This window comes from Schistocerca nitens, chromosome 6 (assembly GCF_023898315.1).
Source record: "Schistocerca nitens isolate TAMUIC-IGC-003100 chromosome 6, iqSchNite1.1, whole genome shotgun sequence".
Taxonomy (NCBI): Eukaryota; Metazoa; Arthropoda; class Insecta; order Orthoptera; family Acrididae; genus Schistocerca; species Schistocerca nitens.
In genome coordinates, this window is record NC_064619.1 from 168398788 (window position 1) to 168419355 (window position 20568).

The window sequence follows — 20568 nt, forward strand, 5'->3', positions numbered from 1 at the left end:
GAGTTTGGCATTCCGACTACTGCTTCACAGTATTTTTATTCCCTCATGACGTTTGTTGCAGATAATCCACTGTAGTTCAAAAGGAACAATGATGCACGTGATTACAATACCAGAAGGAAAAATGACATTCATTATTCCACATTAATGTTGAATTTAGCACAAAACAGGGAGCACAGCACTGTAACAAAAATTTTTGAAAACTTGTCTGGGAATATGAAATGTATGACAGATAACATAGAAAAAAAGAGCTAAAAAAGTTCGGCCCTGACAATTCCTTCGATTCTTTAGAAGAATCTGTTTCAATGTAATGTGTAAAAGGCGGTGGTTAGCAAATACTCACATCTGTTGATGTTTTTATAGATTTAAAAAAGTCTTTTGACAGAGTTCAGTGGAACAAGCTGATGGATATTTTGAAGAGGAAAGGAGTAGACTGGAAAGAGAGACGACTGATACAGAATCTATGTTTACACCAGAAAGTAAGGATAAGGATTGGAAATGAAATGTCAGAAGGAAGCAGCATTGGACGAGGTGTTAGACAAGGTTGTTGTCTTTCCCCACTGTTGTTTAATGCATACCTTGAAGAGATTATTGCGAAAGGTTTTGATGAGAAAAGAGGAATCTTTATTGGTGGAAAGAGAATAGAATGTATAAGATTTTCTGATGACATGATATTAGTGGCAGAAAATGAGCGGACAGTGAATAACATGCTGAAAGATCTGAGTGAAGCTTGTGTGGAATATGGGATGCAAATAAACACAGCAGAAACAAAGAGTATGGTCATCAGTACAAGACGCAGACTGTCCAATATTAAAATAGCACAATCTACCATTAGCCAAGTAAGTGCATTTAAATATATTGGAAGCACAATAACTGAAGACTTGAGACGTCACCAGGAGGTGAAAACTCGAACTGCCATAGAGGAGGAGGCATTCAACAGAAAGAGGAGACTCTTATGTGGAAAATTAGATAGAGGTCTAAGGAAAAGGCTTCGCAAATGTTTTGTCTGGAGTGTGGCACTATATGGAGCAGAAACATGGACGCTGAGAAGAGAGGATGAAAAAATGTTAGAAGCATTTGAGATATGGATGTGGAGGAGAATGGAGAGAATAAGCTGGATGTAAAGAGTGAGTAATGAAAGAGTATTGGAAAGGATTGGTGAGAGAAGATGTCTGCTGAAGGTAGTAAGAGAATGGAAAAAGAATTGGTTGGAACATTCATTGAGAAGGGAGTGCTTGCCAGCAGATGCTTTGGAAGGACTGGTTTGTGGGAGAAGACTGAGAGGAAGCAGGAGATACAAGATGATAGACGACATAAAGGGAAGAGGAAATTATGCAGACCTGAAGACCGGACAGCCTGGAGAACTACCATGTGAAAACCTGCCTTTTGGCAGAACACTGATGATAATGATGATGTTGATATTAAAAAAGTTTAAAAGTTCTTCACGTAGCAATATTTAAAAATTAAGTTGTGATGCGTGTGTAAAATGACTCGTTCCACGTCATTACGAACTATCGTGCAAATGGACCATGGAGTATTAACTAATTATGGTCTTCTGAAGTCGAAAGTCATTTTGAAAACCCTGTATTCCACGCAGCCAAGCCACACGCCTTCACATACTAATCTGACTGCATTAACAGCCGTCGACCTTTTTTGATGAAATGTGTTGCTGTCGTTTGGAACCGTGCAGTTCGCTTCCACCGTGCGCAGTATTTGCACCACCCACCACACGAGCTTACTTGTTGCGTGAGCCAGCAAGCACCGCTGATGTGGCGGCGACGTCTGGCTGCAGCTGGATAGCACAGCACGTGCTCTCTCTCTCTCTCTCTCTCTCATACCCCAGGCGTTTTTTTCCCTTCCAACAATGCATCCCGGAGTTAACAACCATTGTTTTGTGTGGCTGGTTGTTCTTTTCACAACACCACATCTCTAGCATGTGTTTTTAAAAGATGTTCAATTTATTTTTCATACCATCCAGGAAATTAATTTTTAATTATTTTAAAAAACATGTTAAATGTCTCACCAGTTTGATTATATTGGTTCGATTTTAGTTTTTCAAACCCATTTGGTTACATGACTGTCATCACTTTCCATCCTTGTGGGGCGGGGGTTGAGAGACAGCAATAAAAAAATGTTAGCGTGTACAAGCCTGTCTGTGAAGTACGATAATAAATTTGTTCTACTGTACTCTAGTTACATTAGCTATTGCGTTGTAAGTGGTGATGCGGAATCACCCACATACTTTCCCAGAGGAAACCAGCTTTCAGTAGTGTGGCATCAGTTTGTGGTTCACCAAGCTATCTCTCTATCTCTCTGTCTCCCTCTCCCAGGCCAAAAGTTTGCATCACTTGTTTGTCAAACTTCGTTCTGATCTGATTTCAACTCTTTCACACAGTACATTGTGAGCCTTTACCTGTAATTATACCGCAACATAGCTGTTCTATGAGATAATACCTAATACTCTTCAAATCGAAGAAAGATGTGATATATTTAAGGTTAAAAATGGAAAAATATGACCTTACTATTAGCCTAAAGGAAGCCTCGCTTACACACCAGTAATTAACTTGCTAATTCCTTCCTAACCACAAATTACCTGTTGTAGCAAAGAAATTACTGTAGCTGTAGCACAGATTTAGAAACTCTCAAAGAATGATCTAGCTGCTTGTATGCGAGAATAGCTCAGGGAGGGAGGCAACATTTCTATTACGAATAAGAGAAGCTAGCATGTGCCTTTACAGTTAGTAAACTGCACTTTCTACGAGCAATAGCATTTTTTTTTTGTGACGAAATCAATGAAGTTTTATAATTCAGCACGCCAGCTAACAACATATGTAAATAAAAGGAAACAAGTCGGGACTCAAAGATCTATTATATAGCATCTCGCAAAAAGAAGCAGTTTTTCAACTTTAAAGGCACAATTTATTTGGGTACTGCAGAGTGTGGCCTTTCAAGCAACTTATATTTTGGAAAACTTACTAAGGAATCGCATAGACATTAGCAAGATAAACAGAATGAAACATTCATAGCATTAATCTTATATTTTGTATTTTCTTGTTTGCATACTTTGATATTAAACTTCCATTACCGTACTCTAAAAATATCTTTGATGTGAGAATTTAAGTAATTTCAATGAAAGCAAATAGTTGAGTCATTTATTATCTGTGAGGCAAGTAAAGAGAGCAAAGGATCCTCTTTGTGGATTCCTGACCATCTTTATAATGAAAAGTGCTGCAACACCTACTGTAACAAACTTTTGCACAGAATCAGGACAATTCAGTTAATTTATAGCTTTTCTGCATAATATGAATCTTTTGGGGTTTTAGGAGAATGGCAAGGAATAGAGGTTGATGTGAATATCTTTGTTCGATAAAATCTTATTTATTTATTCTGCAAAGCAGAATACAACAAACGCTTATATTCAACCACAACATTTTTTTTCTTTCCTTTTACATTCTTCATGCATTTCTTTTATACGATCAACAACAATAAACCAAAACAATATCACATCTCTAAGTACTCAACAATGATCTCATAGAAAAACGTATATCACCTTTTTTCAGTTCATCGTTTACAAAGCTTTCTGTCCCCATGTGCTCGGCAGGTGACCAGTTCAATGTCACAGAATAAAAAAAACACTTTTGCAGCGAGTGAGGGATTCACAAGCACCTGCGGTACCTCGGCCAACAACCACTCAATGCGATTATTGCGGTTGATATTCGGTGACCCAGGATGATCGCAGCCAAAATGTCCTACATGCGTGGACCACTTAAGGATGGGATTCTTGCAGAGGATCGTCTGTGATCCTTCCACCTGATGAAGCTTGGCCCTCTCGTTTCAAACGCAGCAGCCGCCAAGCCAGATCACGTGTGATCACTGGCGGGTAGCGCAGAAATCGTCAGCGGTGGCAGATTCAGCGTGTGAATATCGGAACAGCAGCCTCCTCCATGTGTCTGTCGAGAATCCAGACACGCAATGCGGTTGCGTTCAGGCTGTCTGGAACATCACATTCCACGAACTTTGGACAGCAGTGGTAGTTTCTCCAAGCGTTGTGAAGTTGGAATATGGACACGGTTGACTTCTCAGCTGGAACCTCGGCTTTCAGCAGTTCCAGAATTTATGTAACTTGTCCAGCGGCTTCCAGACAGCATGGTACAATCACATTACAGTGTTCTTTGGTGATGATTTTGATGACGTTGCAGGTGCTGGACCAGGCAATGATGTTGCTCACGGAACTCACGGCGAAAGATGAATGCGGCGTAGATGGAGACTGTGTTTCTCGATGCAGGTTGGATGCTTGCGGCATTACTGCGTACCCGCCAATCCGGATCACGTGGGCGTGCGAGGAAAGGATGCCCCAAGGATGACACGGGAGAGTGACCATGTCCCCGTCCGATGAGACCCCAGGGATTGGACACCAGTGCGACGATGCCCAAAGGCTCCCGCAGAGAGAGAGATAATTTTTTTGCCTTCCAGGGCTTTCAAGTTTTTCTGCAACAAAAGAAAAAAGGACACATAAGTTACATGCCTTAAACGAACCATCTGAAACAGTAAAAAGTGTGTGTGTGTGTGTGTGTGTGTGTGTGTGTGTGTGTGTGTGTGTGTGCGCGCGCGCTTGCTTCTCTCTGAATGTGTGCTGTCACGCCAAGGACTCGCGACTGCCATAAAAGAAAATCAGATCATTTGCTGAGCGTGTTGCAACGGCGCGGGAAACGCGCAAGAGAAGCTTACACAACAGCCGGTGCCGAGCACACAGCTGACTGCCAGCGGACTAAAGAGTGATAACTTATATAACTGCGTGAATCTACACATGTTTCTGCTTGTCATCCTCTACCACGATTGCACAATACTGAGAAGCATTTACAATGTTTATTCTGCCAAAAAAATTATTAAAAATCACAGGTCTTCCTATTAGAAGTGCAATGTGTGGAATGTGTGTTTGCAAAATGTTTATGAGAAGTATGGATCATGCTGGCACACCAGAGCGATATAAGCCACAAAGAAAGGGCCCCGTTACTTATTCTGAGCTAAAGGCATCGTATGTCTTCACTGTGCAAGATTATTTTGTAATCTTTTCTTTCGACTATCAAGCTGTCAAACTCAGATACTTATGATCTGATATGAGCTTATATGAACATCCTTTTATCGTAGCAGTGACGACTTTCTTAGTACATGGATTAGTGAGATAACAGAATGATAATTTGCGTTATTCTGTCGTCAAAGCAGCGTGTGTTTTTTCGTTTATTTGGCACAGTTTTATGTGAGTTTTTAAACACACTAATGTGGTAAGTTTATTGCTCTTAAAAGGCACTTCAAAGGAAGAACTGGAAATGGCGTTACAACACAAACGAAATATATAGTTTCATGCTTAACTTATCAATGATGTCCACTTTTTTCGCTTGTGGCGTCAGACCATACATTTCTTGTACTGATAAACGGTGAATTTACGCACTACAGGTGACAACGACAATTTTACGCATTTCTCCCACTGAGCTGTCTCACGTAAACATCGCAATGAAAATTATGTCAGTAGTAAGCTGAAGCCTTGGCAATGCAACTGAGTTTCGAAATCTATTCCGAGCGTTAATTTTAAGAATACAAACACTCTGTAAGACAGGCTACATGGAATTTACACATTACCACGAGCTAGATTTGTACTCCGTTAACGACCTCATGGTATGTGGCGGAGGGTACTTCGTGTACGACAGCCTTCCCCCAGTTTCCTGTTCCACTCGGAGACGAAAACTGTGTAACTTTACCTTGACGGTCTTTCCGTAGGATACTGGTTGTCTGTATTCAGGTATATGGCAGGAATGACCATCCGAAGCAAAAAAGTCTAGTAAATACCTTAAGTGCTACGAGCACTTGTTCAGTAGAAGAGATGTGTTTTACAGGAGCAGTGATAGAAAGTGCTCATAGCTCTTTAAGGTGTGTATCTTACAGCCCTTGTTTACCAGTTTTTTTTTTTTTTTTTTTTCGAAAGATCGTTCTTTTCATACCCCTGAATATTGGCCATTCCTCCCGAGACACTGTGCTTCGATAGGAGGAAAAAATTTTCGAGTGAGTCTTCTAGGAAAGGTACGCGCACGAAATATTAACAGAATTAGTGCCCTTTCTCTGTGGCTCTGGTATGCCCTGCTAGAAGGAGCGGAGACTCACCTCTGATTGCTAGAGAAGACTGCGGCCGGCCCCTCACAGCGCGGGCAGCTTGATGACCGCGGGCTGCGGCTGCGCGTCGCACCAGCGAACCAGCTCCTCCTCGGCGTCGCTCAGGCGTTGCTGTGGCGGCGACTCCTGCGGCTGCAACACGAGCACGCACCGCGTGTCCAGGTTGGGTCGCGGCTTCTTGCCCGCCGGCGCCACCATGGAGCTGACGCGCTCGGCGCTGTCCACCTCGATGATGTTGATGTCGTTCTCGTAGCAGAAGGCCTGCAGTAGCACCGTGTGGATGTGGTGCATGGCCGAGTCGCCCTGCGCCGTCTGCGGCAGCACGCAGAACAGCACGCTGCCCGGGTCGGACTCCAGCAGCTTGATGGCGGGCAGCAGGCCGCAGGCGAGCCTCTTCTCGGCCTGCGCGCGCCGCAGCATGCAGCGAACAGTCTGGCACAGCTTCTTTCTGCAAGGGCAACACAGAACGCACGCCGGTGAGCCGCTGCACGTCTCCATCGCTCGGGCGCGCTCGCACACAAACTACACTGCTCAGACACTAGCTGCTCGCAAACGATCCCGTTAACTAACGGCGATTACAAGTACATCCCGTGTTACAAAACAAAAGAGTAACTAGCTTCGGCAAGTAACAGCAGAACACTGACAATAGGAAGATCTGTTACACAGCAACATCAAAACTCTTTTCACACAGTCAGCTTAAAACCGTGCACCACTGTAAATGACCAGTATCTCCACAAATTTCACCCACCGTAGTAAAACACTACTTACGTTTATGATACAATATCGATTGTACACAGCAGTAAACTGATTCTGGAGCCCTTTGTTTTACTATCTCCAGATGCCACTACAAAGTTTGATCACCGCACGAGAAAAGAACTGCTGGTCAAATTTAAGTCGTCCCCAAACTCACTTTGAAAACTACACCAGAAAACCGTGCAAGCAACAGTACCGAAGTCCCTTCAGCGTTCCACTGCACAGTATTGCGCAACGTTTCGCATTAGTAACTACTCGGCAGTCACGACTTCAAGTACACGCGTTCTCTAGCTCTTCCCTACTGGCAACCGGCAGAAAACCTTTAAATCGAGTGCAGACGCAGCTTTTTCAGCTTACCTGTTAGCCATTGGTGAATCCTTGTTGGCGACGTCCTCGAGGGTCATCTTGTCTCCGGCGATGGCGCTGTAAGACTGAAGACGAAACACTTTCCTCACTGGCACGAACTTCTCAGCGACGGCCGGTTCCACGGACGTCGGCGGCACTCGCTATTTCCACACTAAACGGCGGCAACAACACTCTAAGAACGCTCGGAAAACACTGGCGACCGAACCGACAGTGCAAAGAGAAAGTGTAGGCGACACACACTCTTCTTCCACTGGCAAGCTAGCACTAGTTGTCTCAGCGGCTCTCAGCTGCTAAGTGACGTACACGCCGGCCGGCGGGTAGCATTTATAAGCTGGACGCCGGCTGCGCAGACGGCATGCGCGGTGTGCCGGAGGGGCGCGCTGGCTTCCAGGAAAAGCTGCCTGCAGAGAATCCCGTGACTCGGCTTTGCCTGGTAGCGGGAAGAGCGGGCGAAGGGAGAGAGGGGAAGGAGGGGTCGCGTGGCCGCCGCGTTGGCCGGAGGGGAAAGCGCGAGGGTGGGGGGGGGGGGGGAGGGGGAGCGGACCATTCCGAGGAGGATAACCGTCGCTTGGAAACGCGCAACTTCTGCGTAATACTGCCGGTCGCCGGCGTGTGCCAACCGGCGCAATCGGACGACAGCCAGACCAGATCGTACCGGCTGCTCTGCATGGTGGATAACCAGCTGTCCTGATAGGTTCCCAGCCGCTGCGGGAAATTAGCGAAGCCTCTGAGCGACTGCGATAGCGTCTGCACGGGATAGGCGGCCAGTAAACGAGGAAATAACTTTTCTCCCATTCCTCGCCTACTCGGTACCAAAAAATAACCAGGAAAGTATTATGTACCCGATGCTACCTAGAATATCTCACATAATTAGTACTTTCTTTATACGCTATTTTCTGCATCATTACATTGTGGAAAACACTCTAGAGTCATACAGTTGACAATCCTTGTAGCATGCGAATGTTTGTTTCACATACAACTTGAAACGCCACCTCTACAAACAGTAATCGATCCTGTATATCCGATGATGGATAAATTCCAAAACGCTTCTTATTAGCAATAAAGTGATTCCTTGCCAGATGTTTGACCTTTACCATCGCGGCCCAGTCATCCCGAATGCGGAACTACTGTCTGTTTTAATTTCGACTTTGATATCGGATAGCAAACGACAAAAGACATTTTTTGACGTGATATCATTACAAATCAACAATTTCCAGACTTTTTCGTTCCTGTGACACTTTGCTTCCTGACTAATTTCATTAGTGTAGATCAACAGGATATAGCTTTCGATGAGCGAGCTTGCGAGTGTAAAAATACGTTACATAAACGGCCGTACCTTTGATTGCATCGACTTAGAAGCTAACATTCATTATTATTGCAAGGGACCACAATCGTTAGTATGTGCCATAAATTTCATCTTGATACGACTATGTCAAGTGAATAAAACAATAAAATATTTACGGAATAAGCCTCGAGATTTCAAATGACACTGAACTACACGTAGTACTCATTAAGAAGAACGGACAAGTTACTCTGTAACTACAATATATGATCTGAAGATGGGCAGCTAGCCCGAAACCGGTAATTGAAAATAAAGTATAGCGATCGAAGACTGAAACGCCATATTTTATTAATGAACGATCGCGGAATTCCCATTGAGACAATTATGTCTAGTTTTGATAAACATATTTTATTAAGAAGAACTTTCATTACCAGTGATTATCGTGTGACTCTTAGCACGAACAACGAAAAACCATGCAGTTTGCCGAAATAAGTTCAGAAGATTTTCATTCATTCATTTCCTAATGAGCAGCTCATTATTTTGGCATCTTCTTTTTAAAGTCTCCAAACAACATTTTCCTTCGGAATTTCCTTGTTCTTTTCTTATGCTACCTCCTTTACAGAATATTAATAAATTTACCAAAGTATGTCTTCAAGGATTTTCTTCCATTTCTTTCATTCAACGAGTTCGACAAATATTTCACCATAGTAACATGTACAGCACGCCACCATTTTTCGTTACTGACTAAAGGATAGTTTTTCTTAATCGTAATTTGCAGTTTATCGGAAAAATATTTCATTGTGTAGGAAGTTACAAAGTCGCCAGTCTAATAGCAAATGAACGCCTTATTTATAGCTGAGATCAAAAACGAAAGAGAGGGAGGGTGTGTAGATTATTTCAGTTTTGAAACTGGCTTCAGTTCCCTGTTTTCTACAATTCGGTAGTGGTAGATCTCCACAGCTGGTGCACTAGGGGAGCAGCTTACATTTCACTGCACGTACATTAAGTCCAAAATCATATACAATGATTATGCTTTCATTTCCTCTACTACATTAGTACTGGCTGACCTGGTCGGAGATTACCCAAAAAATGGCTCTTGAGCACTATGGGACTCAACATCTTAGGTCATAAGTCCCCTAGATCTTAGAACTACTTAAACCTAACTAACCTAAGGACATCACACACACCCATGCCCGAGGCAGGATTCGAACCTGCGACCGTAGCAGTCCCGCGGTTCCGGACTGCAGCGCCAGAATCGCTAGACCACCACGGCCGGCTCGCAGATTACCTTCAGCCCGAATGATGAACAATTAATCCACATCCGAATTATGAACTATTAATCCACATAAGCGAGAAATTTTACTTGTAGTGGTAATCAGGAAACATTTCGGGAGCAGTTCTATCTTCAGACATCTTTGCATTAATCTTAGACTTCCGCGGTAATTGTGATACCTTCCTCAGTTCCCTGATACAGTAATACAAATTATCATAACATCCTATCCCCCGTCGTCCACTCGAAAAGATAGTTCCCTGATTTTACTAGTAAATACTTAATTCAGTTTTGATCTGTATGGCTTGCAATTAAGTTTTGACACGTTGTGCTGGATAACTTCCACGTTAAGTGATCTGAGATGTTGTCATCTTGTTTGTTTGCTGCGAGATAGAACATGCATGACGACATGACGGGTTCGTTCGTTTCACATGTTGTTCAGCACTGAACACATTCACAAAGTCGCACACGTAATTGGTTTTTAAGGACTTATAGATAGCCCCTCACTGTGTTCACATTATCTCATCTCACCATTATCTATGAGTTTCGACTTAAAGGTACATCTGAGCATGGTAGTTGAAAAATTCCATGTAAACACGTGGTTACTTGTAAGGCATAATTTCTTACAAAATAATTCTGAAGGACGGTCATCAGCTCTTCATATGGCAATAACGTAGCACTTCATACCACAATAACAGACAGTACTGAAGGGTCACAGCTATTCGATGAAGTGTTTCCCTCGGCTACTGCTAGCGGAAATTACAGCAACGTGTATGTACAAATCATGACACGGAGTCATTTATATATATGAAGACAGTAACTTGTTCTCGAAAGAACAGTTACTGTTGATGACCGTGCAGCTTTTCCCTGGAATAAATGATGACTAACTAACAATCTCAGCTGCCGACAGGTGTTGTTGACATACCTCGATGTGTACAGCTGAAAATGTGTGCCCCGACCGGGACTCGAACCCGGGATCTCCTGCTTACATGGCAGACGCTCTATCCATCTGAGCCACCGAGGACACAGATGAAGCGGGAAGCGTGCAAGGGATAAGTCCCTGCAGACGCGCTATTCATCTGTGTCCTCGGTGGCTCAGATGGATAGAGCGTCTGCAATGTAAGCAGGAGATCCCGGGTTCGAGTCCCGGTCGGGGCACACATTTTCAGCTGTCCACATCGAGGTACATCAACAACACCTGTCGGCAGCTGAGGTTGTTAGTTAGTCATCATTTATTCTACGGAGTCATTTAGTTCACAGTTACAATTCTCGATTCCGTTTCGAGTTACAGGGGAAAGACGAGCCTTGTTATTCACGTTTTCCATATTTGCTTTGGATTTCTTTAACGAAATGCTATGGTGGTTCCCTCACGGAGGCCAGAGAGGATTGTTTTGAGTACCCTTGTTTATGATGGCTCAGTGCTACAGTCTAACCTCCTGCTGATTGGTTCAAATGGCTCTGAGCACTATGGGACTCAACATCTTAGGTCATAAGTCCCCCAGAACTTAGAACTACTTAAACCTAACTAACCTAAGGACATCACACACACACCCATGCCCGAGGCAGGATTCGAACCTGCGACCGTAGCAGTCCCGCGGTTCCGGACTGCAGCGCCAGAACCGCTAGACCACCGCGGCCGGCTAACCTCCTGCTGACATCAAAACAAGGAAGGAGAAAGAGTACCAAATGCCGTGTCGAGGTCGTGGCTATTACAGACGAAGCACTAGCTAGCGTAAGGGAAAATGGTAGTGTTTGCAAGTCTCTGTGTGAAGTACGAAAATAAATTTGTACTGCTGTACTCTTGTCACATTAGGTACTGTGTTGTAAGAGGTGATGGGAAATCAATCACACACTTTCCGTGAGGTGTGTGTGTGTGTGTGTGTGTGTGTGTGAAACTTAAGTCCGGTCATTGTAGTGTAATTGCTGAATGTGTAATAATGTATGTAATTTGTTAAAAATGGTCATTGACGTAATTGTTCGTTAAAGTATGGATCGATACCTTAAGAAGTTGAGATGATATCTTTGCCTTGGCATCATGATTATCTGTGAATTATCATCTTTGGGAATCAGTAATATACTTGAAAATTTGCTTATAACCCGAAACCTAGCCTTGAGCGTCAGACCGACTGTCAGTAATGCGGCATTAGTGTGTGGCACACCAACATCTCTCTCATGCCGATAATTTGTAGCACTTGCTTGTCAAAACTCCATTCTGCTCTCATCTCTTTCACACAGTACGTTATTAGTCTTCAGCTGCAATTATACCGTAACAAAACTGTTTTCTCATTTTAATTGAATGAACCGTGGGTTCTTGGTGAAACATTGTAAATTAACTAAACGAACACTGTTTTTGGCCTTGTTTCACAATTTTATTATTAATATTGTTGCACAAGCTGGGTTTCGGGTTATAAGCCAATTTTCAAGTATATTACTGATTCCCAAAGATGATAATTCACAGATAATCATGATGACAAGGCAAAGATATCATTTCAACTTCTTAAGGTATCAATCCATACTTTAAAGGACAATACGTCAATGATCATTTTTTAACAAATTACATACATTATTACACATTCAGCAATTACACTACAATGACCAGACTAAAGTTATGCCCCAGCCAAGAGCTTTTTAACTACGAGGGACTGGGGCCCAAAGATTTGCTTCTATCCTGGGGTTGTGATTTAATCTAAAAAAGGTGAATAACTGAATTGGGCTTGCTCGTTTAATAATAGGTGTAAGCATCTACACATGTCTTTTAATTTGTAAAATTTCTAATTGATTGAGTTTGGCCCCCTTTTCTTCATTGTGTAGGACTTGTACATCTATTGTGTATTTGTGGTTATTATTCAGGCAATGTTCTGCAAAGGCTGACTCAGGCTCCTTCAATCTTCAGCTTCTGTGGTGTAGCAGAGAAATTACTGTGGCTGTAACACAGATTCAGAAACTCTGCGAAAGAGTATTCCGGAAGGAAATGGTCCTCGCCCTTTTAAAGAAACCATCTCACCATTTGCCTTAAGTGATACGCAGAAACGTAACTCCACACGGCCGGATAGTGTTTTGAAGCAGCACCCTCCAAATATGGGTCCAGTGTGCTGAGTACTGCGCCACTTCGCTCGATTTCACCGGAACATCAGCGCATCTGAAAAAGTTTAGGAGGTACATGCGATGGCCTTGTGTTGAAGGAATTGATCTGGTATTCTCCCACCTGACGTTATTTAGGAGAACCACGAAAAGCCGGTTCATAATGGGGTCAACAGTCGTACCCTTTGTGGCACATGATTTGGTCTATATGGCGTTCCATCCGTGCACAGTACACTTAAAAAATTGTTTGTTGTTGTTATGGTCATCAGTCAGAAGACTGGTTTGATGCAGCTCTCCACACTATTCTATCCTGTGTAAACCTCTTCCTCTCCGAAAAACTGCTGCAACGTACGTCCTTCTGAATCTGCTTACCATATTCATCTACTGGTCTCCCTATCTAGGATTTTTACCCACCACTCTTTCCTCCGACACTGAACTGATATCTCAGAATGTGTCCTACCAGCTGATCCCTTCTTCTAATCAGCTTCGTTTTCACATTGTAACGCCCCCTTAGAAAAACTTATGAATGGTTGTGCTGATAAACCTCTTACGTTATTTGATTTTCAAACAGCTGAGCAGCACTGAACGTACTCAGACATCTCTCTCTTTACTTATTCTGATCAACACTAAACTGACACACAATATATTTTTAGCGCAACGCAATCTGACTTTCAATAATCCTTACAAAAGAATGGCCCTAACTAACAATAACCTACACCTTTCATGAATCACTTACCTCACAAAAATCTTCTTACTCAAACTACTGCAATACAGTGTGCGCCAATACTGCCAGCTAAATAAAAGATTGTAACTACGGAAGGCACTAACTACTGATAGGCATAGTCAGCAAATGAAAGATTCTGATAGAGAACAAACAATGTATTTACCAAAGTCATCATATATATATATATCAGTTCATGATATCCAATATTACAAATTTACTCTTTCTGATGGACACACGTCCAGATCGTCCGCTCTCAAAATTCTGCCATCTCTCTCCCCACATCCACCACTGCTGGCGGATCACCTCCAACTGCGTAACGCTACGCGCTGTTCACATCCAACTGCCCAACACTACAACAGCGAATGTTCCAACAATGCCAACCAGCCACAGACTGCACACAGCACAGCCAGTCATTTTCATACAGAGCTCTACGTGACGTTGCCAACATAAAAACCTAAACAACCTACTTACAACATCATATGGAAGTACGAGGTGCATTCAAGTTCTAAGGCTTCCGATTTTTTTTCTCTGGACTGGAAAGAGATAAAACATGCGCATTGTTTTAAAATGAGGCCGCGTTCATTGTCAATACGTCCCAGAGATGGCAGCACCGTACGGCAGATGGAATTTTACCGCCAGCGGCGAGAATGAGAACTGTTTTAAATACTTAAAATGGCGACGTTTTCCTTACTTGAACAGTGTGCAATCATTCGTTTTCTGAATTTGCGTGGTGTGAAACCAATTGAAATTCATCGACAGTTGAAGGAGACATGTGGTGATGGAGTTATGGATGTGTCGAAAATGCGTTCGTGGGTGCGACAGTTTAATGAAGGCAGAACATCGTGTGACAACAAACCGAAACAACCTCGGGCTCGCACAAGCCGGTCTGACGACATGATCGAGAAAGTGGAGAGAATTGTTTTGGGGGATCGCCGAATGACTGTTGAACAGATCACCTCCAGAGTTGGCATTTCTGTGGGTTCTGTGCACACAATCCTGCACGACGACCTGAAAATGCGAAGAGTGTCATCCAGGTGGGTGCCACGAATGCTGACGGATGACCACACGGCTGCCCATGTGGCACGTTGCCAAGCAATTTTGACGCGCAACGACAGCATGAATGGGACTTTCTTTTCGTCGGTTGTGCCAATGGATGAGACGTGGATGCCATTTTTCAATCCAGAAACAAAGCGCCAGTCAGCTCAATGGAAGCACACAGATTCACCGCCACCAAAAAAATTTCGGGTAACCACCAGTGCTGAAAAAATGATGGTGTCCATGTTCTGGGACAGCGAGGGCGTAATCCTTACCCATTGTGTTCCAAAGGGCACTACGGTAACAGGTGCATCCTACGAAAATTTTTTGAAGAACAAATTCCTTCCTGCACTGCAACAAAAACGTCCGGGAAGGGCTGCGCGTGTGCTGTTTCACCAAGACAACGCACCCGCACATCGAGCTAACGTTACGCAACAGTTTCTTCGTGATAACAACTTTGAAGTGATTCCTCATGCTCCCTGCTCACCTGACCTGGCTCCTAGTGACTTTTGGCTTTTTCCAACAATGAAAGACACTCTCCGTGGCCGCACATTCACCAGCTGCGCTGATTTTCCAGTGGTCAAAACAGACTCCTAAAGAAGCCTTCGCCGCTGCCATGGAATCATGGCGTCAGCGTTGTGAAAAATGTGTACGTCTGCAGGGCGATTACGTCGAGAAGTAACGCCAGTTTCATCGATTTCGGGTGAGTAGTTAATTAGAAAAGAAATCGGAGGCCTTAGAACTTGAATGCACCTCGTGACTCCACACGATTTCTAACTGATGAATTGCCTACTTTCTACCGTCCAGAGAGTTGGGTAGGCACTTTTTTCCTGTCATTAAGTGTGAAGTCAAATGCGCATATCCATAGGCATTGCTGGAACAATAGACGGAAACTTCCCTTCGGGACTACAAATGCGCGAGACGTAAATGGACGCGACTGGAAGGGACTGTGGCGGAAGGGACGAGAAGGGAAGGGAGAGCTATCGAAGCCCTGTCCGCTGGGAGAGGCACAGGGAAAAATGCGCAGGCCTGCAGCGGAAAAGTTTGTACGCGCCGGGCCGGCCTGGGACAGACGGCAGCTCTCTTGTGTCTCGTCCAGCCGGCCAGACATCGATCCTTCGCTCCCACCAGGCCACACACACACACACACACACAAACACACACACACACACACACTTTCTTGTTGCTGCGCGCAGAACCAGCACACTGGCTGCGAGACGCGTTCCTGGATGACAAGCACGTCGTTGTTGACTCGTTCAGTGCTCAGAGGTGTTGCCGGAAGGGAAAACGTTCTGCACTCAGATGCACGTCATGGGTCACTGTGCTCTTGTGACGACCACAACAACTGTAACACAGATACGAGGTCTTCGTTTCTACATCCTCTGTTCTCTATTTTCGTCGAGTTGCTATTGTTATCGTTATTCTAGTCCTCAGCTGATTTAGTAATATTTTTGGGAACCCCTCTGTGTTCGGGCACAGTGTTGTGTAGTCGTACACGTGAATATCTGCTAGTAGGCTTGAGATGTTACTCATGGAATTAAATAAGGAAATCAGGCACTAAAAGTAGGAAATGACTTTTGGTTTTTGGAAGACAAAATATCTAACGGCGGGAGAAGTAGGAAAGATATAAAGTGCAGACTGGCAACAGCAAGAGTTTTCTTAAAGACATCCATACATACTATAAAATGGATGTACTCGTATGTACGTTCCACATCTCCTAAACCAGTGGACTGATTTTAACCAAACTTCGGACACATATCATTTAATGTCTGGAAATCGTCGCTTTGCGGTTAAGGAGCATCTACCTATCAGAGGGGTGGAGGGTGCGCATGAAAAAGCAGTGTAGCCCATGGTGAAAGAATACCCACACTTTAGTTATCCAGTATTTGAGTATTACAGACTTGTAATCAACTTTGTACGTAATTTCATACCTTTACAACACTTTTTCCCGCTGGCGATTCCCAAAAAATGATGAAAGGAAAAAATCTTATCGCTTACTGAATTTTCACTGTTTATACAGTAAAATTGCCGTATGAAGCATGACGTTTTAATTCATTACTTCTTTACTGTTAACTGTATTCGCGACACATTTAGCACACGGTATTCGCATACACCACTGAACGTACCATCAAAATTATGTCATAATTCAGGAATCACGAACACGGAGATGAGTGAAAACTCCGTTCACAATATACAGCGTCTTACAAAAAGGTACGGCCAAACTTTCAGGAAACATTCCTCACACACAAATAAAGAAAAGATGTTATGTGGACATGTGTCCGGAAACGCTTAATTTCCATGTTAGAGCTCATTTTAGTTTCGTCAGTTTGTACTGTACTTCCTCGATTCACCGCCAGTTGGCCCAATTGAAGGAAGGTAATGTTGACTTCGGTGCTTGTGTTGACATGCGACTCATTGCTCTACAGTACTAGCATCAAGCACATCAGTACGTAGCATCAACAGGTTAGTGTTAATCACGAACGTGGTTTTGCAGTCAGTGCAATGTTTACAAATGCGGAGTCGGCAAATGCCCATTTGATGTATGGATTAGCACGGGGCAATAGCCGTGGCGCGGTACGTTTGTATCGAGACAGATTTCCAGAATGAAGGTGTCCCGACAGGAAGACGTTCGAAGCAATTTATCGGCGTCTTAGGGAGCATGGAACATTCCAGCCTATGACTCGCGACTGGGGAAGACCTAGAACGACGAGGACACCTGCAATGGACGAGGCAATTCTTCGTGCAGTTGACGATAACCCTAATGTCAGCGCCAGACAAGTTGCAGCTGTACAAGGTAACGTTGACCACGTCACTGTATGGAGAGTGCTACGGGAGAACCAGTTGTTTCCGTACCATGTACAGGGTGTGCAGGCACTATCAGCAGCTGATTGGCTTCAACGGGTACACTTCTGCGAATGGTTCATCCAGCAATGTGTCAATCCTCATTTCAGTGCAAATGTTCTCTTTACGGATGAGGCTTCATTCCAACGTGATCAGAATTTAAAATTTTCACAATCAACATGTGTAGGCTGACGAGAATCCGCACGCAATTGTGCAATCACGTCATCAACACAGATTTTCTGTGAACGTTTGGGCAGGCATTGCTGGTGGTGTCTTGATTGGGCCCCATGTTCTTCCACCTACGCTCAATGGAGCACGTTATCATGATTTCATACGGGATACTCTACCTGTGCTGCTGGAACATGTGCCTTTACAAGTACGACACAACATGTGGTTCATGCACGATGGAGCTATGGCCTCCACGCTCCTCTGACCTCAACCCTCTTGACTTTCATTTATGGGGGCATTTGAAAGCTCCTGTCTACGCAACCCCGGTACCAAATGTAGAGACTCTTCGTGCTCGTATTGTGGACGGCTGTGATACAATACGCCATTCTCCAGGGCTGCATCAGCGCATCAGGGATTCCATGCGACGGAGGGTGGGTGCATGTATCATCGCTAACGGAGGACATTTTGAACATTTCCTGTAACAAAGTGTTTGAAGTCACGCTGGTACGTTCTGTTGCTGTTTGTTTCCATTCCATGATTAATGTGATTTGAAGAGATGTAATAAAATGAGCTCTAACATGGAAAGTAAGCGTTTCCGGATACATGTCCACATAACATATTTTCTTTCGTTGTGTGTGAGGAATGTTTCCTGAAAGTTTGGCCATATATCAGTTCATGATATCCAGTATTACCTTCCTTCAACTGTGCCAGCGGGCTGTGAATCGAGGAAGTACAGTACATACTGACGAAACTAAAATGAGCTCTAACATGGAAATTAAGCGTTTCCGGACACATGTCCACATAACATATTTTCTTTCTTTGTGTGTGAGGAATGTTTCCTGAAAGTTTGGCCGTACCGTTTTTTAACACCCTGTATTTCGCAGACAGTTGGCACATATACTACTGGATCCACCTGCAAAATTATATCATTTTACTGCACAGAGTTCAAAAGGAATGACGTCATAAATACTGAGCTGCGTGAAAATGAAACTGGGGGAGAAATTCGCTAGAGATACAGGTGAAATATGTTTACAAATACGTGTGAAATTTGATAAATACACACACCAAAATAAGTTTTTCATCACCTCATTACCGAGAGTTCCGGGAACCATACAGAAAATCGGAATAGAGATCAACATGAACACCATTTCCGCCCTTTTTATTGCTCATGGTTCAAATGGCTCTGAGCACTATGGGACTTAACATCTGATGTCATCAGTCCCCTATAACTTAGAACTACTTAAACCTAACTAACCTAGGGACATCACACACATCCATGCACGAAGCAAGATTCGAACCTGCGACCGTAGCGGTCACGCGGTTCAAGACTGGAGCGCCTAGAACCGCTCGGCCACACCGGCCGGCAATTGCTCATGAAAAACACACATTGCATGTTGTTCAACCATTCAACGAGGTCTTCAGAGGTGGTGGTCCAGATTGCTGTACACACCGGTACGTCTAATACCCAGTAGTACGTCCTCTTGCATTGATACATGCCTGTATTCGTCGTGGTATACTATCCAGAAGTTCGTCAAGGCGCTGTTGGACCAGACTGTACTACTCCTCAATGGCGATCCGGCGTAGATCCCTCAGAGTGGCTGGTGAGTCACGTCGTCCATAACCAGCCCTTTTCAATCTATACCAGGCATGTTCGATAGGGTTCATGTCTGGAGAACATGCTGGCCACTCTAGTCGAGCGATATCATTATCCTGAAGAAAGTCATTCACAAGATGTGCACGATGGGGGCGCGAATTGTCGTCCACGAAGACGAATGTCTCACCAATATGCTGCCGATATGGTTGCACTATCTGTCGGAGGATGGGATTCACGTATCGTACAGCCGTTACGGTGCCTTCCATGATCACCAGCAGCGTACGTCTGTCCCACATAATGCCAATCCAAACCAGCATGGAACCTCCACCTTACTGCACTCGCTGGACAGTGTGTCTAAAGTGTTCAACTTGACTGGTTTGCCTCCAAACCCGTGTCCGACGATTGTCTGGTTGGAGGCATATTTGACTCATCGGTGAAAAGAACGTGATGCCAATCCTGAGAGGTCCATTCGGCATGTTGTTTGGCCCATCTGTACCGCGCTGCATGGTGTCGTGGTTGCAAAGATGGATCTCGCCATGGACGTCGGGAGTGAAGTTGTGCATCATGCAGCCTATTGTGCACAGTTTGAGTCGTAACACGACGTCCTGTGGCTGCATTAAAAGCGTTATTCAACATGGTGGCGTTGCTGTCAGGGTTCCTTCGATCCATAATCCGCAGGTAGCGGCCATCCATTGCAGTAGTAGCCTTTGGGCGGCCTGAGCGAGGTATGTCATCGACAGTTCATGTCTGTCTGTGTCTGCTCCATGTCCGAACATCACTTTGGTTCAGTCCGAGACGCCTGGACACTTCCCTTGTTGAGAGCCCTTCATGACGAACCGCACAATAACCCTGGGTTCAGTGTGGGGCGGCGGTGGGGTGGATGGACTGCTGTGGCCTATCTTGGGGTTGTGAAGCACTGTGGGCTACGACGGGACGAAGTGTCTCCGTCGTTTCTAGGTCCCCGGTTCAATACAGAATACACAAGATCGTACGAAATCCTTATTATGATCATCATATTACTACATCAACAAAGATGTGAAGAATATATGATGCTGAATGCATTTTCGAAAAATATGTTTTTTACTATGATGTAGATTGATAATGCCGAAGTGGGCGAAATTAGCTAATTGCTAAATAACGAAATTCTGTGATTATCTGAAAAATAAAACATTCTACTCGGGAAAATGACTTCTCTCGAGTAATTTACAGGGGCTTTGGACCCATGCACACAAAATTCTATTGGGCAGGGGCTTTATTAGTCGGAAAAATGCTAATTATATCCTATATTTCGT

The 20568-nt window shown here is 44.0% G+C and overlaps 1 protein-coding gene across 1 annotated transcript; it reads right to left on the reverse strand.

Annotated features, from left to right (window-relative positions):
* Positions 1 to 3373: 3373 nt before the first annotated feature.
* On the reverse strand, positions 3374 to 7591 carry LOC126262959 (growth arrest and DNA damage-inducible protein GADD45 gamma). The gene is made up of 3 exons (XM_049959907.1): positions 7273 to 7591; positions 6154 to 6610; positions 3374 to 4485 (listed from the first exon to the last, which is right to left on the reverse strand). The coding sequence occupies exons 1-2, from the start codon at positions 7317 to 7319 to the stop codon at positions 6187 to 6189; spliced, it is 471 nt and encodes a 156-aa protein (XP_049815864.1). The 5' UTR covers positions 7320 to 7591; the 3' UTR covers positions 3374 to 4485; positions 6154 to 6186.
* Positions 7592 to 20568: the final 12977 nt, after the last annotated feature.

Bases quoted from the DNA above. Each gene is read 5' to 3' on its own strand.
- LOC126262959 (XM_049959907.1), bottom strand. From the start codon at position 7,319: ATGACCCTCGAGGACGTCGCCAACAAGGATTCACCAATGGCTAACAG. The intron at 6,611-7,272 runs GTAAGCTGAAAA...TTGCCCTTGCAG, and splicing joins GATTCACCAATGGCTAACAG to AAAGAAGCTGTGCCAGACTG.